At 54.2% G+C, this 17822-nt stretch overlaps 1 protein-coding gene across 2 annotated transcripts in view; it reads left to right on the forward strand.

The window, feature by feature from the left end:
• Positions 1-3053: 3053 nt before the first annotated feature.
• Positions 3054-17822, forward strand: part of NOS1AP (nitric oxide synthase 1 adaptor protein) — a 53083-nt gene continuing 38314 nt past the window's right edge. For both annotated transcript variants that reach the window (XM_067300734.1, XM_067300735.1), the window contains exons 1-2: positions 3054-3208; positions 15976-16047. In XM_067300734.1, the coding sequence (XP_067156835.1) occupies positions 3104-3208; positions 15976-16047 (177 nt within the window). In that variant the 5' untranslated portion in view covers positions 3054-3103. The remainder of the gene's footprint in view (positions 3209-15975; positions 16048-17822) is intronic.

Consider the following 17822-nt stretch of genomic DNA (forward strand, 5'->3'; position numbering starts at 1 on the left):
ATCATCTAAATTTTCCAGATTGAGAAAAGAAAGTCTGCAAATTGCCCAGTGATGGGTGCAAGAGCACTGCTGTTTCATGCCATGGCCTTGTCACACACCAGGAGCGCTTGCAGGGTGGACAGGCTGGGTGCAGGCTGTGGTGCAGCTCCAGAACTTTTCTGGGCTGGGAGGGGTTGCCTGCTGGTGTGAAGTGGGATCCTGGGGCAGAAATAAAGGATAGAAACACAAGAAACCTCTGAGCTCCAGCACAGGGCAACTCGGAGCAAAGGAGTGTGAGCCCTGGAGAAGGGCACAACCTTTCCTGCCTCGGCGTCTGTGGGCAGCAAGCTTGTGGTTTTGTGCTGCATTTCATACACTTCCCGGGAGATGGCAGGCCGGTTTTACAAATCTGCAACCCATATTTACCAGTCAGCAGATGCAACCTGTGCCCAAAAGAGGGCTGGACTAGACCTCACTGATACTGAAGTGCCTGAGGAGGAGCTGGGAACTGAAATACCTTCACACCCTAGGGCTGAAGTCAGCTCAGCTCGTAACTTTGCTCCGTCTGCTCTGTTCTTGCTTATATGTTTGAGGGTATTGGAAATGGTTATGGGACTGTCCTTCAAAATGCCCTTGTGGCTCTTTCAGGACTGCACAGGCCACGTCCCCAACATTGTCTCCTTGACTTTGGTGACGTCTTTATCTGCTTCTGTTGGCGTGGTAGATTTGACCTTTGTCTCTGCCTGTCCTACAGACAGCCCATTGTTCCACCGCATGTCCTCCTGCCAGAGCGGAAATGGAGGGAGCTGAAAAAACAAGCAAACCGGTTACACGACTTAAACACATAATTCTAGGACTTGTAATTATTGATCCTTGAAAGGGAGGAAACAGCTTCTGGACTTAAGGGACAAATGTGAATGTAAGGGCTTAAACATCTTCATGCTTTTTGGGGAATCTCATGTACTTACTGTAATGGCATGGTTGCCTGCCAGGTGGTAGATCAGACTTGATGTCCCAGGAGAGCCCTTCCAGTCTCTTGATCTGAGAAGGAGGTGGTGGTTTGGCAGACATGGTGCAAGGGCAAGAGGAGTTGGGCACTGTCTCTTTTTCTTTCTTTTTTCCTTTTTTTTTTCTCCCCTCCTGGGATCACAGCTGTGTTACAAAAATTAACAGGAATGTGGAATCATGTGCTGATGTCACAGGTATCCTAAACTCCCTGGAGGGTCTTCAAGACTTCATCTGAAGCACTGCCTGTATCACGCAAATCACTCTTGGAGTGACAGTTAGCTCCAGGTGGGACAAACCCATTGCAGGAAGAGCTGCTGCCCCTACGAGCTGCTGCTTTGCATGCCACAACAGTACTGAACTGCTGAAATGAGAGGCCCAAAAGCTGAGAACAGAGCTCAGAAGCGATAGTAGGGAGTGAGGCTCACCCTTTGGTTCAATCCCAGCGTTTGAATGGCAGTCTCTGGGTTTGCTCTGGACTGCTCTGTGATGTTTACGTCCCTGGACTTGGCAGTGCTGCTAGGAGGATTACAGACAGCGCTGGGCACTGCCACAGTCAGCGAGAACAGCCATCATGAGGGCAGAGAGAAGCCAAGGGCCGGGCTATAAGTCCTCCTGCCTCAGGGCATTGCCAGGCCTGAGAGCAGCGTCTGCATTGCTAGGCAAATCCCTCAGTACGGCCTGAGAGGGAGCTGCCTCCTCCCACGCCTGGCGTGAGTCTGGGTGGGAGCAGAGTCCAGCTGGCCCCTGACAGCTCCCATGTTTGGGGTCAGCAGACACCGCAACCCTGCAGCAGCTGTATCAGCCAGGCTTTTCATCAGGCACCCAATGCTATGGCTGGAGTAAAACAACCTTGCTGAAGATATCATTCACCGAGAGATGTTTACCACCCCTTCCATGTGGGAATCCAGCTCTTAACCGAATACACAGGGTTTGTAACTGTGGAAAACTAGAAATCAGCAAGACCATTTAATCAAATTTAGCACTGGAACAGGGCTCCAGAGAAGCTGTGAGATCTGCATCTCGGGAGATAGTTACAACTGGTAACACCTAGACTTGGCCCTGAGCAACCTGCCCTCATTTTGAAGCTGGCCCTGCTTGGAGCAGGGATTGGACTAGAGACCTCCAGAGTACTCCTCTTACCCAAATCTTCCTGTGGCTGTACGATTCCTAGGGCCTGGGACTTTGGTTTTGACAGCCAAACCTTTGCTAGAGGTAAATTGGCACATGCAACAAGAGCCCAGACCACCAAATGCAGCGGAGTGGATCCAGGCTTGAGACTGTCCAAGCAGTAGCTTCTGCCTGTCCCAGGCTCGAGACAGCTCAAATTCCTCATGGGCTTGGACTTCTTTATGCCTTTTCTGCCCGTGTGGATCTCTGCAAATGTCATCATAAACAAACCAAGCACTTTGACCTGGTGATCACAGGCTCTGCTGTGTCCACCAGACAGGCATCCCACCTGCTTTAGAAACTTTCTCTCTGGGTGACAGCTGATGTTTGTTGCTCTAGCGCAGAGCAAGAGAAAAGCAGGCTGGCACAAGGTGGAGCAAAGGACTTCCACCCCTTGTCTCCAGCTGTGTCACCAACCCTAGCGTGCCTGTAACCCTTGCGCCTTCAGTACAAAACACAGCATTGATCTCCTGCCCCTGTCCAAAACGAGGAATGAATGTCTTTTAAGAGACGAAGGCTTGCTGACATCTGGCCTTCGGTGGAAACCCAGCCCTTGAGCCGCTTGTCGGAGCGCTGGCAGCGCCGCGGGATCCCACCGGAGCTCTGCAGCGGGACAGCCCTTCCCACGCGCCCTTCGCAGCGCGGCGGTGCCCCGGCCGGACCGCGACCCTCCGCGCCGAGGCCGGGCCGGCGGAGAGCCCGCTCCGGCGAGCGGAGGCGCCAGCCTGCTTCCCCCGGTGCCGCCGCCGGGCTGCGCGGGGTCTGCGCGGAGCCGCCCGCGGGCGCGGCGCTCCACTCCGCTCCGCTCCGCTCTGCTGCGCGGCGGGCGGCGCATGCTCGGGCACCGCCTCCCGCCGCGGGGCCGCCCCGCGGGAAGGGGCGGAGGTTGCGCGGCGGCGGCGGCGGCGGGCGGCAGGGCAGCGCGGCGCGGCGCGGCAGCGGGGCCGCCATGCCCGCCAAGTCCAAGTACAACCTGGTGGACGACCGGCACGACCTGCGCGTCCCGCTGCACAACGAGGACGCCTTCCAGCACGGCATCTGCTTCGAGGCCAAGGTGGGCGCGGGGTTTCCGCAGAAGTTGCCGCTGCCGCGCGCGGGGCGCAGCCCGCCCGGCGCCTCCGCCGTGCCGGTGCCGGTGCCGGTGCCGGTGCGCGGCTCCCGCGGGGCCCGGCCCGGCCCGGCCCTGCCCGCGGCCCCGCCGCTGCTCCCCGCGCTCGCGGCGCAGCTTTGCTCGCTCGGCGCTCCGGGCAGCAGGCGCGTGCAAGCCCGGGTCCGTGTTCATTGGTTTCTCCTTTTCCTTTTTACGCTCAGACCTACGCTGTCTTTAAATGGTATCTGCGATAGATGTAACTTGTGTTTCCACCAGTCTCTAGCTGCCAGCGTCTGTGCTGTTATCCCCCTTGCTTAGCTCTAGAGGCAGTTCTGCCGCCCATGGGGTCTGGACGGTGCGAGAGGGGGTCGGTGGCTGCGGAAAATCAGGCCCTTTTGGCATGACCTAAGTGCTCCCGGTGAGGCTCGACTCGGTAGTGCTTCTGCAGGCTGGAAGTGCCATGAAGGCAGGGTGGCTGGTGCCGGCGGGGCACCGATACTGCCCCTCACCTGCCCGTAAGCACCCCGCAGGACTGCCCTTCAGCCCGCTGGGTGGCACAGAGGGTGGCCTCTGGCTCTGGGTGACAGCATGGGCACTGCGTTTGCCGGGCAAGGGACCAAGAAGCTGGAAGCCCTCAGGGAGGGAGGTGGCCGTACCGCAAGGGCAAGGGGTTTGTTTTGCGAGGAGACTGCGGTGCGAGCGGGGGCTGCTTCTTGCTCCTGGGGCAGCACGTGCTTCCTGGGCAGGGGCAAAGCATCTCTGCTCTCGGGTGGCTCCGTTTGCTTGGGACAGCAGGAGTGGGTGGCTGAGTGGGGAGCGCGCGAGGCTTAGATGCACTCCTTGTATTGTCCCGATCGGCCGTAGCTCTGCTCCTCCTTCTTTGGCAGAATTATTTGGGTATTTCTAGGCTAGCGTAGCCCTGGGGGCTGCAGAGCTCATAAGGGAGCAATCTGGCTCCTATGGTTCAGCAAACACTGTGGGTTTTTTTCTTCTTTTCCTCCATACCTAATATTGGTCTTCTAACCATGACCTGCTGCCTTCTTTCTGGTAGCTTTCCCTGATGTCAGTATTTTGGTCCTTTTCAAATTCAGCAATAAACTAGCTCTGAGGCAAGCAGGACTCTCAATGTGATGCTGTCAATATAGGTTCTTGTGTGCTTGCATCTATTGAAGCTGCTTACAGCCATATGCTCTGGCACAGGGACATCAAGTCTGAGTTAAATGTCCTCTAAGGATTATGTTAATCCACTTTTGGGAGGTAAATTCAATAGTTGGAAAATCCCACTCCATCTTCTGAGGAATTTCACACGTTTTGATCTGTTTTCATTGGCTATCTCTCTTGGCATCCAAACCCCGTGTGTCTCCGAACTGCCTCGATCAGGCTGTTGGGAATTGGAGAAGCTGGCTCTGAGGGAAAGCAGGACTTTCATTTTGCTCTGTGCATTGTGGTCTGAATTCTTGAATAAAATCAAAAGCCGGGTCTCTTGAGTTTGCTAAAGCATTCAGATGAAAGAACTGTAAGCTGTGGCCTGTCACAGGGGAACAGGCATAAATTCCCATTTGTGTAATTGTATCTCGTTTAAATAAATGGGTATTTAAAGAGTAAAGATCTTTTGTCCTCCTCTTCCTCTCTGCCCAGCATTTTGGGAGGAAGGTGGGGAGATGCAAGCTTACCCCTTATCTTCTCAAAGTTTTGATGCCCAGTAGGCACCAGCCCACTTGGTATGGGAAGAAAACCCAAGGGCCAATTTGTGCGATATTGGCAATTCTGAGCATTCAGAAATCATGAACTGGACTACTCCTGCACCTCCAAAAAGATCAAGAGGTAAAAAGAGTTAAATCATGTTTTATAGTCTGTCATCTGACTTCTGAACCGCCTGTCCATTCAAGTGCGTAAGTGCTACCTGTAGTGCTACCAACTCTCTCCGTTTTGGACTGAGAAAGCCCTTATTGACCCCTTATTGCAAAAGCACTTGTTAGAAAATCATGCTTTATCAGGAGCTCATTGTGCTGGGCCCTCTTCAGAGGTGGCAAGAGACCACTCCTGCCCAGAAGTACTTGTGGTCCAAAGCAAGGTCTGGTGGTGGTTTGTAGTTTGGAAGCTGGAATGGGACCTGGCTCATACACAGCTGCCACATATCCCTTAGTTGGAAACAAGTGCTAATCCTTCGATCCTAAGACTTGTTAATCCATTAGTGGTGTCCTGTTGTATTTGGTCCCCTATGAAAAGGGGAGATGAACGCAGTGACTCGCTCTGATGGGTCCGTTAGTGGTCTCCGCAGAAAGGAGGGGGCAGGAGATGTGCAGACAGACCCTGTTCCCGGGACAGACCCTGCCTGTGGTCTGAGGCTGCAGCACCTTTGGTCAAGGTGTGGTGAATCCTCTCATTCCTAATGTCAGACCTGTCAGCAGATAAATGCAGGACTAGAGGTTTAAGAAGACTGCTGTTCTCTTCAGCAGTAAGTGGTTTTTGGGGGGTGGGGGAATTGGGTTTTTTTGCTTTTTTCCTTAAGAAATCTTGGCAACTATGCTTTTTCTATCGTGTTTGTCAGTACTTTTCTCTACTTTTATGCGTGGGAAACTGAAATTGAACCAAGCATCTGCTGCTGTCTATGTTTGGAGACAGGACACGAAGGAGACTTTAGTCTGATCCAGTACGTCCTTTCCTAGGAGTCCTCGTAATGCTCTGCCAGACTGGGTGACTCACCTTCCTTCCACCCTTCGCGAGGTTGTGATCTATGGCAATACCTATTGATCGCTGTGAAGATAACTGCATTATTGGGAAAGGGATTGTGGCCTCGGGAAAAAATTAAGCAGCGAATGCATGCAAATTTCCACTCTTGCATACGTTTTTGTGTATTGCAGGGGACATAACAAGATTGAGAATTTTAAGCAAATTGGATTCCAGGCATCTTTCTTATCTAGGTCTTCAGTTCTCCTCTTCTGCTTCAGGCTCTCTTCATAGTGGCATCTTTCCTTTCCCAAAAGGTTAGTTAGATTTGGTGGGAACAGACAGTTTGGGGTTGTGAAGCTGGGTGAATTCTGGAAGTCAGAGGCAGGTTGTTTCAGGCTCTGCACCTATTTAGCTGGCTGCGAAGGACTTGGCAGCTTTATTTTGGGGCTGTTTATACTAGCAGCACTTGAGCATGGAGTGCTCTGCGAGGTCTGCTCAAAGCAGCAAAGATGCAGCGTGATTTAGCCGAGGATTGCTTGCTTGACGCTATAAATAACCTGCCTGAGTGCCACAGAAGTTCTTGCCTGAAACAGTGGCATATTTTTGCCATACTTGTTAAATCATTTCAGAGGCTTCTTCGAGGAGCTCTCAGCTCAAAACTCCGCCGGTGTTTAGGAAAGCTGCATCTGCTGCGACTGCGGGGTCCCTGTCTGGCAGCGTGCGGGTTGTCCAGTGTTGGAAGAAATGAATAGGGTTTGGATGCTCCCAGGCGTGCCTTTGTGCTGATAAAGTGCTCCAGGCTTGTATAAATGTCTGTCTCAGGTTTGAATGCAGGGAGATAGCTGCCCCGCTGCAGAGGGGCTGTTGTGGGCTATGTGTGGGGTGGCTGGGCAGCCACCAGCTGGGTTATGGAGACGGTGGTGAGCGGACAGCAAGGCCATGTTTTATTTGCACGGAAAGATTTTGGCTCTCTGGTAGCGTGCTGCCCCAGCTCGCTTTCTGCCCCAGCTCCCCTGCTCCAGGGACGCTGCCGGCTCCCGCGGTCCCTCCTGCTCCCTTCCCTGCGAGAGCCCTCCCCCATGCAGGCCTGGGAAACGTGGCTCCGTGTTGCTCTTGGCACGCTCCGCCGGCCGCGGCGGCGGCCCCGCCATGCCCTGCTCGGCTTCCCTGTGCAAATTCCCCTCCCTTTCCTTCTGCCCTCACCTCCAGGCTCAGATTACACGCCGGGGTCGGTGGGCGGTCAGGCCATAAATGCAGGGAACTGCAGAAACATTCCTCTGTGTTCGCTCAAACCAGTTTTCTTAAGCTCCCTCATTAACTGCCTGCAGTACTGAGATATTGTCTCCAGAAGACTTGGGAACCGCAGAAAACACAGCGCTGTTGGCCGAGTTCTGAGGGAGACGATGGGTCCAGAGTGTGCAAAGAACCAGCCGCAGCTCCCTCGCCCAAGTATCGTAACCGATGGGCTCCACCTGCCCTCGAAGGGGTACCATAGGCAGAAGCTCCAGAAGCTTGCTTTGTTTTAGGGGACGAGGAAATGTTAGAAAATCCAGCTTATAAGGGGGAGTGTTGTGCTCAGTAAGGCAGAGCAGGTCAGGGGAACATCCCAGGAGACGTCTGTACTGGCAATGAGGTGCTCGGACCTGTGGCGGTTGCAGTGTAGCCTGTTTGCAGCCACTGGTTCAGCTCACCCTTGTCTGCCTGAGTCTCTTCAGGCCCCATACCTCCCTCTGGCAATGAGCGCTTCATGGCAAAGCGGCTGTGACGGCAGAGAGCATCTGCTGCTCCGCTCTGCACTCTGCCTTCAGCTAGGAGAAAATCTCTGTGTGGGACTTGCAGGCAGAGGTGTTTCTCCTTAGTGTGTGGACCCGTTTCAGCAGAGGCAGCTGATGAGAGGGGTGGCTGGGTGCCGTGTGGTGGTGTACCACAGTCCGATGACCTGGACCTTCTGGAGGGATGGTGGTGCTGTGCCTTGAGCCAGCTGGGGGACAGGAGTGGCCGCATTACAGAGGCCGGCTGCAGCAGTAATACTAGGCGATCCTTAGGGAATCTGTTTGGTTTCAAGACATGCCAGCCTGTTGTGAAAATGTGTACCTGCATCCCCTAGCAGAAGGAGAGCTCGCAGTTTGGACCACGATGGTTCTTGTGTAACTCGCTTGTGGCTCCTTCTGCCGCCTTGCCTGTTGCTCTGACAAATGCATCTCACACGGATCAAAGGCTACTGGTGAAGACCCATGGCTGTGGGGAAGTAACGCGATCGTGCAATAAAACTCCGTGGTGTGTAATGCATATGCACGGATTGATGTGACTTGGGATTGCGTAAGTGACATTTTCATATCCTTTTTGTGGCTTGGGAGTTTTTCCTTCTGGAGCCTCACACTCCTGTTTGCCACAGTATATCACTGTAAGAAAGAGGTTACCAAACCTCTCTTCTGGGTCTTCTTGCAAAAGCTAGCATTTAGTACAGATAAAAGCCTTCACCCTCCAAAGACTTCAGATGGTGCTGCCTGGAATTACATGTCCCTGTGGCATATCAAATGCCTCTGTGTGGCTGCTGAGGGCCGCACAGGTCCGACACACCGCATTAACGTACCTGTCTCTCAGAGCGGGTCTGTCCCTCGTATCCTCAGGTTGCAGAGGCCCATTAATGCAGGGTTTGGCAGAACTCAAGCCTTCCAGTTGAGCAGAGCGCCTGCTGCGGCCACATGACTGGCTCGGGCTGGAAAGCAAAGGATTTTCCATTAAAGTCAGCTGGCATACTGTTTTTTCCGTTCCTGTTGGCCTCCGAACCCCTACCCTTATGGTCTGAGTAAACTTCCCCACTTCCCTTCCCCTTCGGCTGCGTGTTACTAGGAAGCTAGGGGAGAGCAAACAAAACTCGAGGAGGCTGCGCGGGCTGGGCTCCGCGGCTCCTCGGGCGGACTTGGCGTGCGGTCACGGACGTCTGCTGGCCGAGCAAAAGCGAATCGGTGTGGGGAGAGGTCTTTGCTCCTTCTCCTCCCAGAGCTGTTCAGTGAAAGGGATTTCTGGGGGGAAGCAAGCGAGATGGCAGCATGGCCGTGGGGCAAAGCCGGCCGCAGGCAGCGATGCTGGTGTTGCAGCAAGTCGGCAGCCACCGGTTCCCCTTGTGCTCTGCTCCCAGTCTGCCGCGTTTTGGGGTGTGTTCACCCTCTTCTGCCCTCACCCTAGATGTCCTCCCTGCCTTGGCTTATCCATATGATCCCCCAGCACTTGTGGCACTGGCATGGCAGTGGGAATGGGGCAAAGATGAGACAAGTCCTGCGAGGGAGGACTTGTGCTGGAGCAGAGGTTTTCTGCCCGTGCTTGCTGCGAGAGCCAGTGCAGCAGCGGAGGCCGTGCTGGAGGGACAGGGAGCAGCGTGGCGAAGCGGCGTCCTTCCCACCAGCACCGGCAGTGCAAAGCGTGGGAGGGAAGATCTCGCAGGGACAGAAGGAGTGAGGAGCTGAAGGTTGCATAGGGAGGTGTGCGGCTGCTCTGCGAAACTGCGAGCTCTTGCGCAAGCAAGCGGCGGCAGGAATGCGAGTCTTCCGGAGGAATTCAGGTCGGGGGGAGGCGGCAAGTTTCAGGAGTTAAAATTTTCCTCGTTTTCCCAGATGAGGCTCTCCTCAACCCAACCCCGCGGCGCTCCTGAGCACGTCCCGTGGTAGCTGCAGGTACCGCGCCGTGGGTCCAGTGCTGGTGTTTCTTCTCCGCGCTGCTGCGGTGCCTGCCAGCAGCTCCTTTTTGCTCCTTTTCATCTGTGGCCAGCTCTATCTCGGGGCAGCTTTCTAAGCTGGAGACCGGCCAGCGAGCCGATCTAGGCTTCTGTGCAAGTTGGGTATGATTCAGCCCTGACCTTTGCACACAATATCTGCCTGGTGGAGATGTGATGGGCCTCTTTTGGGCAGGTTCCCGTTGCTCTCCTGAAGGCCTTCGCAGCCCATGCCTCCAACAGCCAGGGCAGGGCACGGCCAACGCCAGGGAGGGATCCCACGAGTAAAGTCTGGAAGTTGTCCCCGTGTCAGAGAGGTTCAAATGCCCCTCGGTTTTCCAAAAACATTTGTCGACTGCTATAATAGGAAAAATCACCTTCTCAAGAAAGTTCATTTCTGACAGTAGAAAGCGAATAAACAGTTTCAAGGAAAAGTGGGAAACTAAATGACTTATGTAAACAGTGCTTTGGCAAAACGGTCTGCGCCCTTGGCTGGCGCTCCCGGGCACCGAGCGGGACCCGTGCGCGGTGCCCTGGGTGTCCCGTCGGCGCTGCCTCGCCGGCCGCCCCCCGTCCGCGGGGGTGGATGTCGTGGCGGGAGCGGGCACCACCGCAAGGGGAGCGGCGCCGGCTGCGCCCACGGCGCGAGTGTTGAATGGCGCGGGCAGCCCCGGGGGCAGCGCCGGTAAGGGGGGAGCAGGGTGGACCGGCGCTGCTCCCTAAGCGCTGTCGCTTGATCGGGCGAGCGAGCTCTTTCACGGCTTTATTTCCTTTGTCCGCTCCCTCTGGCACAGCTTTATTTTCCTCCTTTTGTCTTCCTCTCTCCTCCCCCGCGCCAGCCCCAGCCTCCCTCTGCCCGCGCCGTTCAGCAGCCGGCGGACGTGCGGCCCAGGCGCGGCGCTGCCCGAGGCCCCCGCAAGCCTCGAGGCCACCGCCGTGTCCGCCAGCTCCTCCTGTCCTCTTCAGAGGAAAGGAAAATCCTGCTCCGGGGGTCGCCGAGCCGAAGGGGGCCGCCATCGCAGCGAGGAGCCCCCCGGGCGGGTGCGGGCGCGGGCGCCGTCCGTGCCGGCAGGGCTCGGCCGTTTGCCCGCTGGCGGGGGGTGCGGGGGCGCGGCGTGGGTGGTGGGAGCGAGGACGGTGGCTCAAGGTTTTCTAGAGCTTTACCCCCGTACGGTGGAAGCACTGCTTTGTTTGGCCCCAGCTGCGCTGGTCCCACCTTAATGACGGGTGAAAACTGCAAAATTTGAGAAGCTGCAAGTGGGAGCCGGTCGCCGTGTGTCCTGGCCGTTACGGCTGTGCTCTGAACGCTGGGCGCACCTGGGGCCCCGCGATGGGACGCGGGGCAAGTCGGAGCTCGGCGGGAAGAGGAGCAGAAAGCCCGTTGCTTGGCGGCTCCGGCTGCTTGCTCTTCCTCGTCTCTGGCTTTGCAGCTTTTTCCCACATCTCTTCCCAAAACGAGGCTCAGTGCTGCGCGTAGGAGGCCTGGAGGAGTGCGGCGCAGGAGTGGCTGTTGGGATGATTATCAGACATAAATCGCTAGTAAATATGAGTGGTTTCTGAGGCCATCCCCACTCCTTTGCTAGTAAATGAGTTTAGCTGAAAGGCCAGACTCTAAGCCCACGTTTTTTTGGGATGCTCACCGCGCTGTGGAGTGTGGCGTGCCCTTTTGTGATTTCTGGCCACAAGGGTTTTGCTTTCTTTTTACAAAAAAAAAAAAATCTGAAGCGACTTCGTGCATCTGTTGAATTTGGTGGCACATACAAAAATATCTGCTTGCAGACTGGAGGGAGAGGTGGGTGCTTGCAGAGTGGAGAACGCGATAAAACCAGAAACGAATTTGCTGTTTTATGTGAACCGCGGAGGTGTCACAGGCCCTGGCCGGGGTTACGTGTTTGACGCGCGCGGCTGACGGGGTGCCGTGGGCCCCGTCGCCCGTGTTTGGGAGGAGAGGTGGCTTCTGCGGGACGTGGGCTTCAGCATGGTGTTGCGACTTGAGCTCTTCAGTTCGGGCGCGTGTGAGCAGAAATGGGCCGGAGGGGAACAGGCGACTGAAGGGGTGTTTAAAAAAAAAAGCCGGTGCCCTTCTTAGTCTCCGGACCCGCTACGTGGCGGCCGTGGCGCGCGGGGCCGGAGCGGAGCGTGGGCAGGGCATCCGCGCGCGAGGACGGCCAGGCTGCCCGCAGGCCGGGCAGAAGCGGCGCTGGGCTGTGGAGCTCCTGCTCGCGGCGAGCGCTGGCGTCTCCCCCAGCAGCCGCAGCAGAAGGCGGTCTCCTCCGCGGGGAAGTCCGCCCGCGCGGCGGCAGCGCCCCGGGCTGGGGCCGGCTGGAGGAGGCCGGGAGTGCGAGCCTTCGGGGAAGCCAGGTGACGGCAGGGAGAGCTCGGTTCGCTTCGCGTTGGTCTAAGGCGCTTGGGGGACCTTGTAAAAGGCGAGGCGGCGATCCTCGCGCCGTTGGGAGCAGCCAGAAGAAAATACGCCTCCTCGGGCTGTCTCGTTCGCTAGCAAGAGCCGGTCGTTCTCGTAATTCAAGCCAAAAAGGCAGTGTCCCGTGCGGATGAGCGGGAGCCGCGTGGGAGGCTCGCCGGGGAGGCGGGCGGGCGGGAGCGGGGTGCCGAGCCGGGCGCCGCCTGCGCGGCAGGAGGAGGCGGGATGGGGTTTCTTCCGTAGGCGCTGCGGGGCTTGGGCTGCCAGAGCCCTTGTCTTAGTGTTGCTGACGGTTTCCAGAGTTTATTTAAAAAAAAAAGAAAGGAAATCGGTTAGTGTGGAAGACGCCTCTTTTAATAAGACCTAAACCTTTGAAGCGGGGGGGAAAGGCTCCATTCAGGGGACGTGACTGCAAACCATGAAGCCTCCTCGCCTCCGGGGAGCTGGAGCCCCCAGTCAGATGCACCTCTGGGGCTCGGGAAGTCGGTGCTGGCTTTGCCTCCAGGGTGTCGTGTGATTCAGTTCCTCGTTCCATAAAGTTTTCCTGTGATATCCCAACCTCCTCTGCGTGTGCCAAAGCAACCAGCTGTTTGACGTTTATTTTTATATCCTCCCTCTTTGCACGTACTCGCAGCGCAAACTACCAGGTCCCCTCGGTGCGCGAGATGGTCACGAAGGTTCAGTGCAAAATCGGGGCGTGAGAGCAGGTTCACAGCACAGCGAAACCCAGAAGTCGGTGCAGATCTCAGATCCCTTGCACGCAGTGCCGTTTGGTAAGAAAGAAACCCTTCTCGGAAAGCCCTGCCTGTGTGAAAGCCAGTAGCATGTGTTCATCCGTTTAAACACCCGTCTCAATACTGGTGCTTAAAATGCTGTGAAATGGTTTTTCATTGTGTCACTGAAGGTTACGGCCATAGTCGCAGAAATAAATCCCTGTCAAGTTTCGGTATTGTGCACAGCTGCAAAAGTTGCCTAAGCATTGGTGTAGAAACGGGAGTGTGGGAGGGCCTGGGACTAGTAAATAGGCTTACGTGCTTCTCTTTTAACTACACTTTTTTAGTGTAAAGCATTGTCTTTTCATCACTTGTCTGTTTTCTGGTGAAAAGCTGATCCTTCTTCTGAATCTAGCCGCTTCCTTTTTTTTTTTTTTTAATTTTCTTTTTGGCATTTCTCCCTGCTTAATCACTATGGCACTGCCTTTGGTCCTATTTGAACAGCAAAGCGATTCCTTTATTTTGGATGTTTAGTCTGAAGGCTCATAACTTCTGCAAAAATGGCGAAGGGTTTGACAGGGCTGTGATTAAATAGTGAAGGGCCTGCTCGTTACAGGACAGGTCGCCTCGGCTATTTTAAGGATATTCCAATATCCGGGTTCTGGTAATAAATGACTCTATGCAGCTAAGGGGATATTGGATTAGACCTACTTACTTTGGACACAGCATGGATGAATGAGTCCTGCTGGCCTGATTACTAAAATTATTTTATTGTTAGAATAAGGGCTGCTGAACATTTGAAATATTGTGGTGAGTGAACAACTTCGTGGCTGTAGGTGCTGTTATGGCAAGAGGCCAAGCCAGGCAGTGAGAAAGAGTTATTGCTCCATATTTCGTGCCCTGTTATGTTACTGCTTAATTTCAACACTGTGATTCATACACCTGGGGATATTGTGACATGCTTCATCAAAACGTGTAGGAATTAATCCCAATAAATTCAGTATAGTAGTAATGAGAGGGAGGAAAAAAATCTGAATGATTAATCTCAGGGGAGTCAGAAGTTTGCTGAATGTTACTTGAAGTTTGCTTACTCGTTCTTGCTTTTGCTGACGTAGCTGCAAGCAGAGGCCTTGAAAGACTATTTTTCGTTTTCCAGTGTTTTTTGATTCTTTTTACATCCCTCCCCCCAGCCAAAAAAAAAGACCTGCTCCAAGTCAGGAGGGAATATTTTTTAAACCCGTTTGTGCTGTCTCCTATGTGCAATGCCGGATCAGCGCCCTGGTCCTGCAAGCGGGAGAGCCGGGACTGCAGCAGCATCCGGCTGTGCTCACCCCGGCGCTTCCTGCCGGACCCAGAGCCGGCCCCGGCTGCTGCCCGGGCATCGTGGAAGAAGGGCTTTGCACACCTTACATGTACTCTTCTTGGTTTTAGTGAAAAGATTAATCTGGATCTTTCTTGTAAATCAGAAAGGGAGAGGAGAAAACTGGCTCAAGCAGTGCAAGTCGTCAGTGCGACGGGTGCATGTGATTTATTTGCATGAGGGGGGCAAGACTTTGGTGGGGCAGCCCCTTCCTCCGGGGCGCCTGTCCCTGTCTGAGCGCCTCCTCATCTTTCCCAGCTGCCTCCAGGATTTAGCAGCCCAGTTTCCATCTGTTTGGTGGAATTTTGCTGCCCGAGTCCCTTATGTGGTTGAAAAGGGTCAGCGTTGCTACCCTGATATCGGTGTGATCTCGCTGGCTTTCTCTTAGCCCAGCTTTGACAAGCCTGTGTATCAACCTACCGATCTGAAGGTATCTAAGGTGTCTATTTGCATTGACAAATTCTTGGCTGCTTTCCCAAATGTTTGCTCTCTGCAAACTGCTTTCCTAGAGCAGAGCCCTGTCTCCTGGAGAACATAGTCCCCAGATCTACGTGACGGTCTAGGCCTGCACATGTCCTCACACCTCTGATTGCTGTGGGGGATGTGTTGCAGTTAAAGTGGACTGTACTTGAGAAACCTTTGGAAAATCAAAGCCTAAAGGGAGTATTCCTAGCAGGAAAGCATCACAAGATTTGTTCTCGATGTATCTCTGTTCTTAAGCTAAAAATGAAAATCAAAATGATACCAGAAAAAATTGCGGATGAGACATTGGTGAAAAGATGAGCAGCAATGGAGATAGGTCTGTTATAAAAGATTCACCTGGATCAGGTGGTAAAGTGGATGTAATTTGGTTATGTATTTTAATTTGGCCAACGGGAAGCAGACTGGGGAACTGTGCTCTTTGAAGAATGACTCATGAAGAGGACTCGGATAATTAACCCTGAGGTCCCAGTCTGACGCTTTAGTTATAGGATCTAACTCAGTCCTTGAAGGTTTAAGCAGAGGACTGTTGAGTGGGAATTAGTTTTAGCAGTACTGTAGCCATTTCCCTCTGCTATGGTCAGTTCTGGGTTTAGTGCAGAAGCCGTTGAAGAGACCTGGCTTTATAAGGATCAAAGAAGGTAAATCTCTTGGCTATACTGGATTTAAGAGGTGACTGCATCATCTTCTTGAATTACCTGGAAAGGAAAAAGGCTTTTGGTCTCTGAAACAGCCCAGACGAAGGGAGGGATAAGTTCCCGAGTCTGTCTGGAGCAGACCAGAAATGAAACAGAGTAATTACCTGTTGCTCAAATACATGAGGAGACGCGTGAGGGAATGAAGAGCTCTGCAACGCTTTAGTTGCATGTTTTTCTTAAAGCTTTGCTGTAGTTCAGCCAGAAGTTCTGGACTTAATGCAGAGACTCCTGCAACCACTGTCAAGTTGGAGGTGGGGCAGAATGACTGTAATGTTCCCTTCTGAACCTCTGCAAACGCTCAAATTCAGAGGCTTCTGATCTGTTGTAAGGACTGGTTAAAGAAGCAAAAGATCAGGCAGATTGAGGGAGAAGTATGTCCACTGTCAGCTGTCTAAAAACCATGACTCAATTTAGGAACAGGGTGAAGTTAGAATTGAAAATTTAGGGTGGGAGAATTTCTCAGTGGGACAGGGGATGACACTGTAGAACTGGCACCTGTGAAAGTGATAAAAATACCATTGCTTGGGACACTTGAAGTACAGCAGGCAAAATGCTGCCTGTTTCCAAGATGAAACAGCCTTGGGTGCCATCTGAGTGATGGAGGAATCGCTTGGTTTCTGGGCCAGGTTGGTGCCATGGAAACTCGACTAATCTGCTCTTTCTTTTCCTCCAGTACATTGGAAGCCTGGATGTGCCGCGGCCGAACAGCAGGGTGGAGATTGTGACAGCAATGCGGCGGATCCGGGTGAGTGTTGCGAGGAGGCGCTGCCTCCGCGCGTGCCGTGCCCTGCTGCCGGAGGGCCTTGCAGGGGTGCCAGACAGCCGCGGCGCCCGCCACTGCCGCCCCGCTCCGCCTGAAACTCTTCCCACCCGCTCTCTCCCAAGTCTCCTTCTCGGAAGTTCCTCCTGTCCTCCTGTGCTTTAGCTGTGATTTTTTTTGCTGTTTTTATGGGTTTGTACCCTTTTGTCATTGAGATCTCCGTGTAACCTGGGCTCAGTGGCTGTGAGTTTGTGACTTTGTGTGTAACGCTGTCACGTGCGGAGCTTTTCCAGGTGTCTCCGTGCCCCCGTTGTATCTAGGAAGTACCGTTTGCCATGCATACGGTTAATTGCCTTCTGAGCACCCGGAGCATCTCTGCCATGACAGGTGGAGGAAATAGTTGTTTCCATGTTAATGCTGCTTCCTCTTGTGCAAGAGTGGTTGCTGCAAACATGGGGGTGTAGGTGGCAGATGGCTGCTGGATGTGGGGTTGCTGAAGCTGGAGGGAAGGCGTAGCATGGATGCGACTCTGAGGAGGTCCTTGGGTTTAATTGCCAATTCAAAGGTAACAACAAACCATTTGCAAAAGAAGTAAATTGCTTTTTACTGCTTGGATAAGCTGTGTGAAACACTCAGACATTGCCTGGATCTTGCGTCCACAAGTTAGTGTCCAGCAAGCAGCAATGTGCTAGTTACTGTACCGAGTTTAGAGTACTCAGAAACACGTGGGCAAGGTTTGGGGCCTGCCAGTAGAGGACTTGTTTAATAGTGAGTAAGTCAGGAGATGTCAGATGGTTATGAAATCATCTGGCTTCCCAAAATAGTTGTAGTTGGGATATTCAGAGCTCTCATCGTATAATGCTTGGCTAGTAGCCATGAGAGCAGCCTTTGCCTCGGCTTCCCTGATGGTCTCATGCAAAGCTGGAAGGTGTTCAGGAGCACGTAAGCAGTGAGAAAACAAGAAACCAAATGAGCTCACTGCCTGGCGTCCCCCAAGTTTTGAACCTGCAGGAGGACTGGCGGCTCTCGGCCTCGCTGGCCTGCCAGGGCGCTTCGGGGGTCTCCAGCCCTGGCAGACCCTGGGCAGCCTCAGGGTGGAGATGTTCACGCTACCAGCTGCGATGGCTTCGCAGGTGTCCCCCTTGTCCTGGTAGCCTTCGGTAAGGAGCGGGCAGCCCTGGGTGCTGGCAGGTCAGTCCTGGCCGGGGCGTCAGTGTCTCGGGCGGTCTGCTCAGCCCCATGCCTGGAGGTGTTGTAGCGCCTTTGATCCTGGCTGCTGCCTTGTGCTGGCACGAGTGTCCTGAACATCCGGGAACTGATTTTGGAAGAAAACTGACCCAGCTACCCCCAAAATCCCCCCTGGGCAGCCATGCAAATGCTGGTGCTGCAAGAAGAAGCAAGCTAGCAGGAAGGGCACGCAGGACACCCCTTCTGGTGGCGGTTGGACCTCACACCAACGTAAGTGGCAGTGTAACCACAGCCACAGATAATTCACTTTGTTCCTTAGGACACAACAAGGGGTCTGCCCATGTGATCCAGGACATGCTCTCTCCTGGAAATAATACTCCTGAAAATAATGGCTAAGGTAGTGGAGTCGCTTGTGTGAAATAGGAAGAATCGTGCACGCGCCCTTGCGAGGAGGCTGAGTAATTTGTGAGCAGTCGGCCTCTCCAGACAGCCGAGCCCTGTGAAAGCCCCTGGGCACTGGGACCTGCCCCTGCGGCCGAGTGGCCTTATCAGGAGCTGAGCGGTTGTCCTAT

Source organism: Apteryx mantelli, chromosome 8 (assembly GCF_036417845.1).
Source record: "Apteryx mantelli isolate bAptMan1 chromosome 8, bAptMan1.hap1, whole genome shotgun sequence".
NCBI classification, from domain to species: Eukaryota; Metazoa; Chordata; class Aves; order Apterygiformes; family Apterygidae; genus Apteryx; species Apteryx mantelli.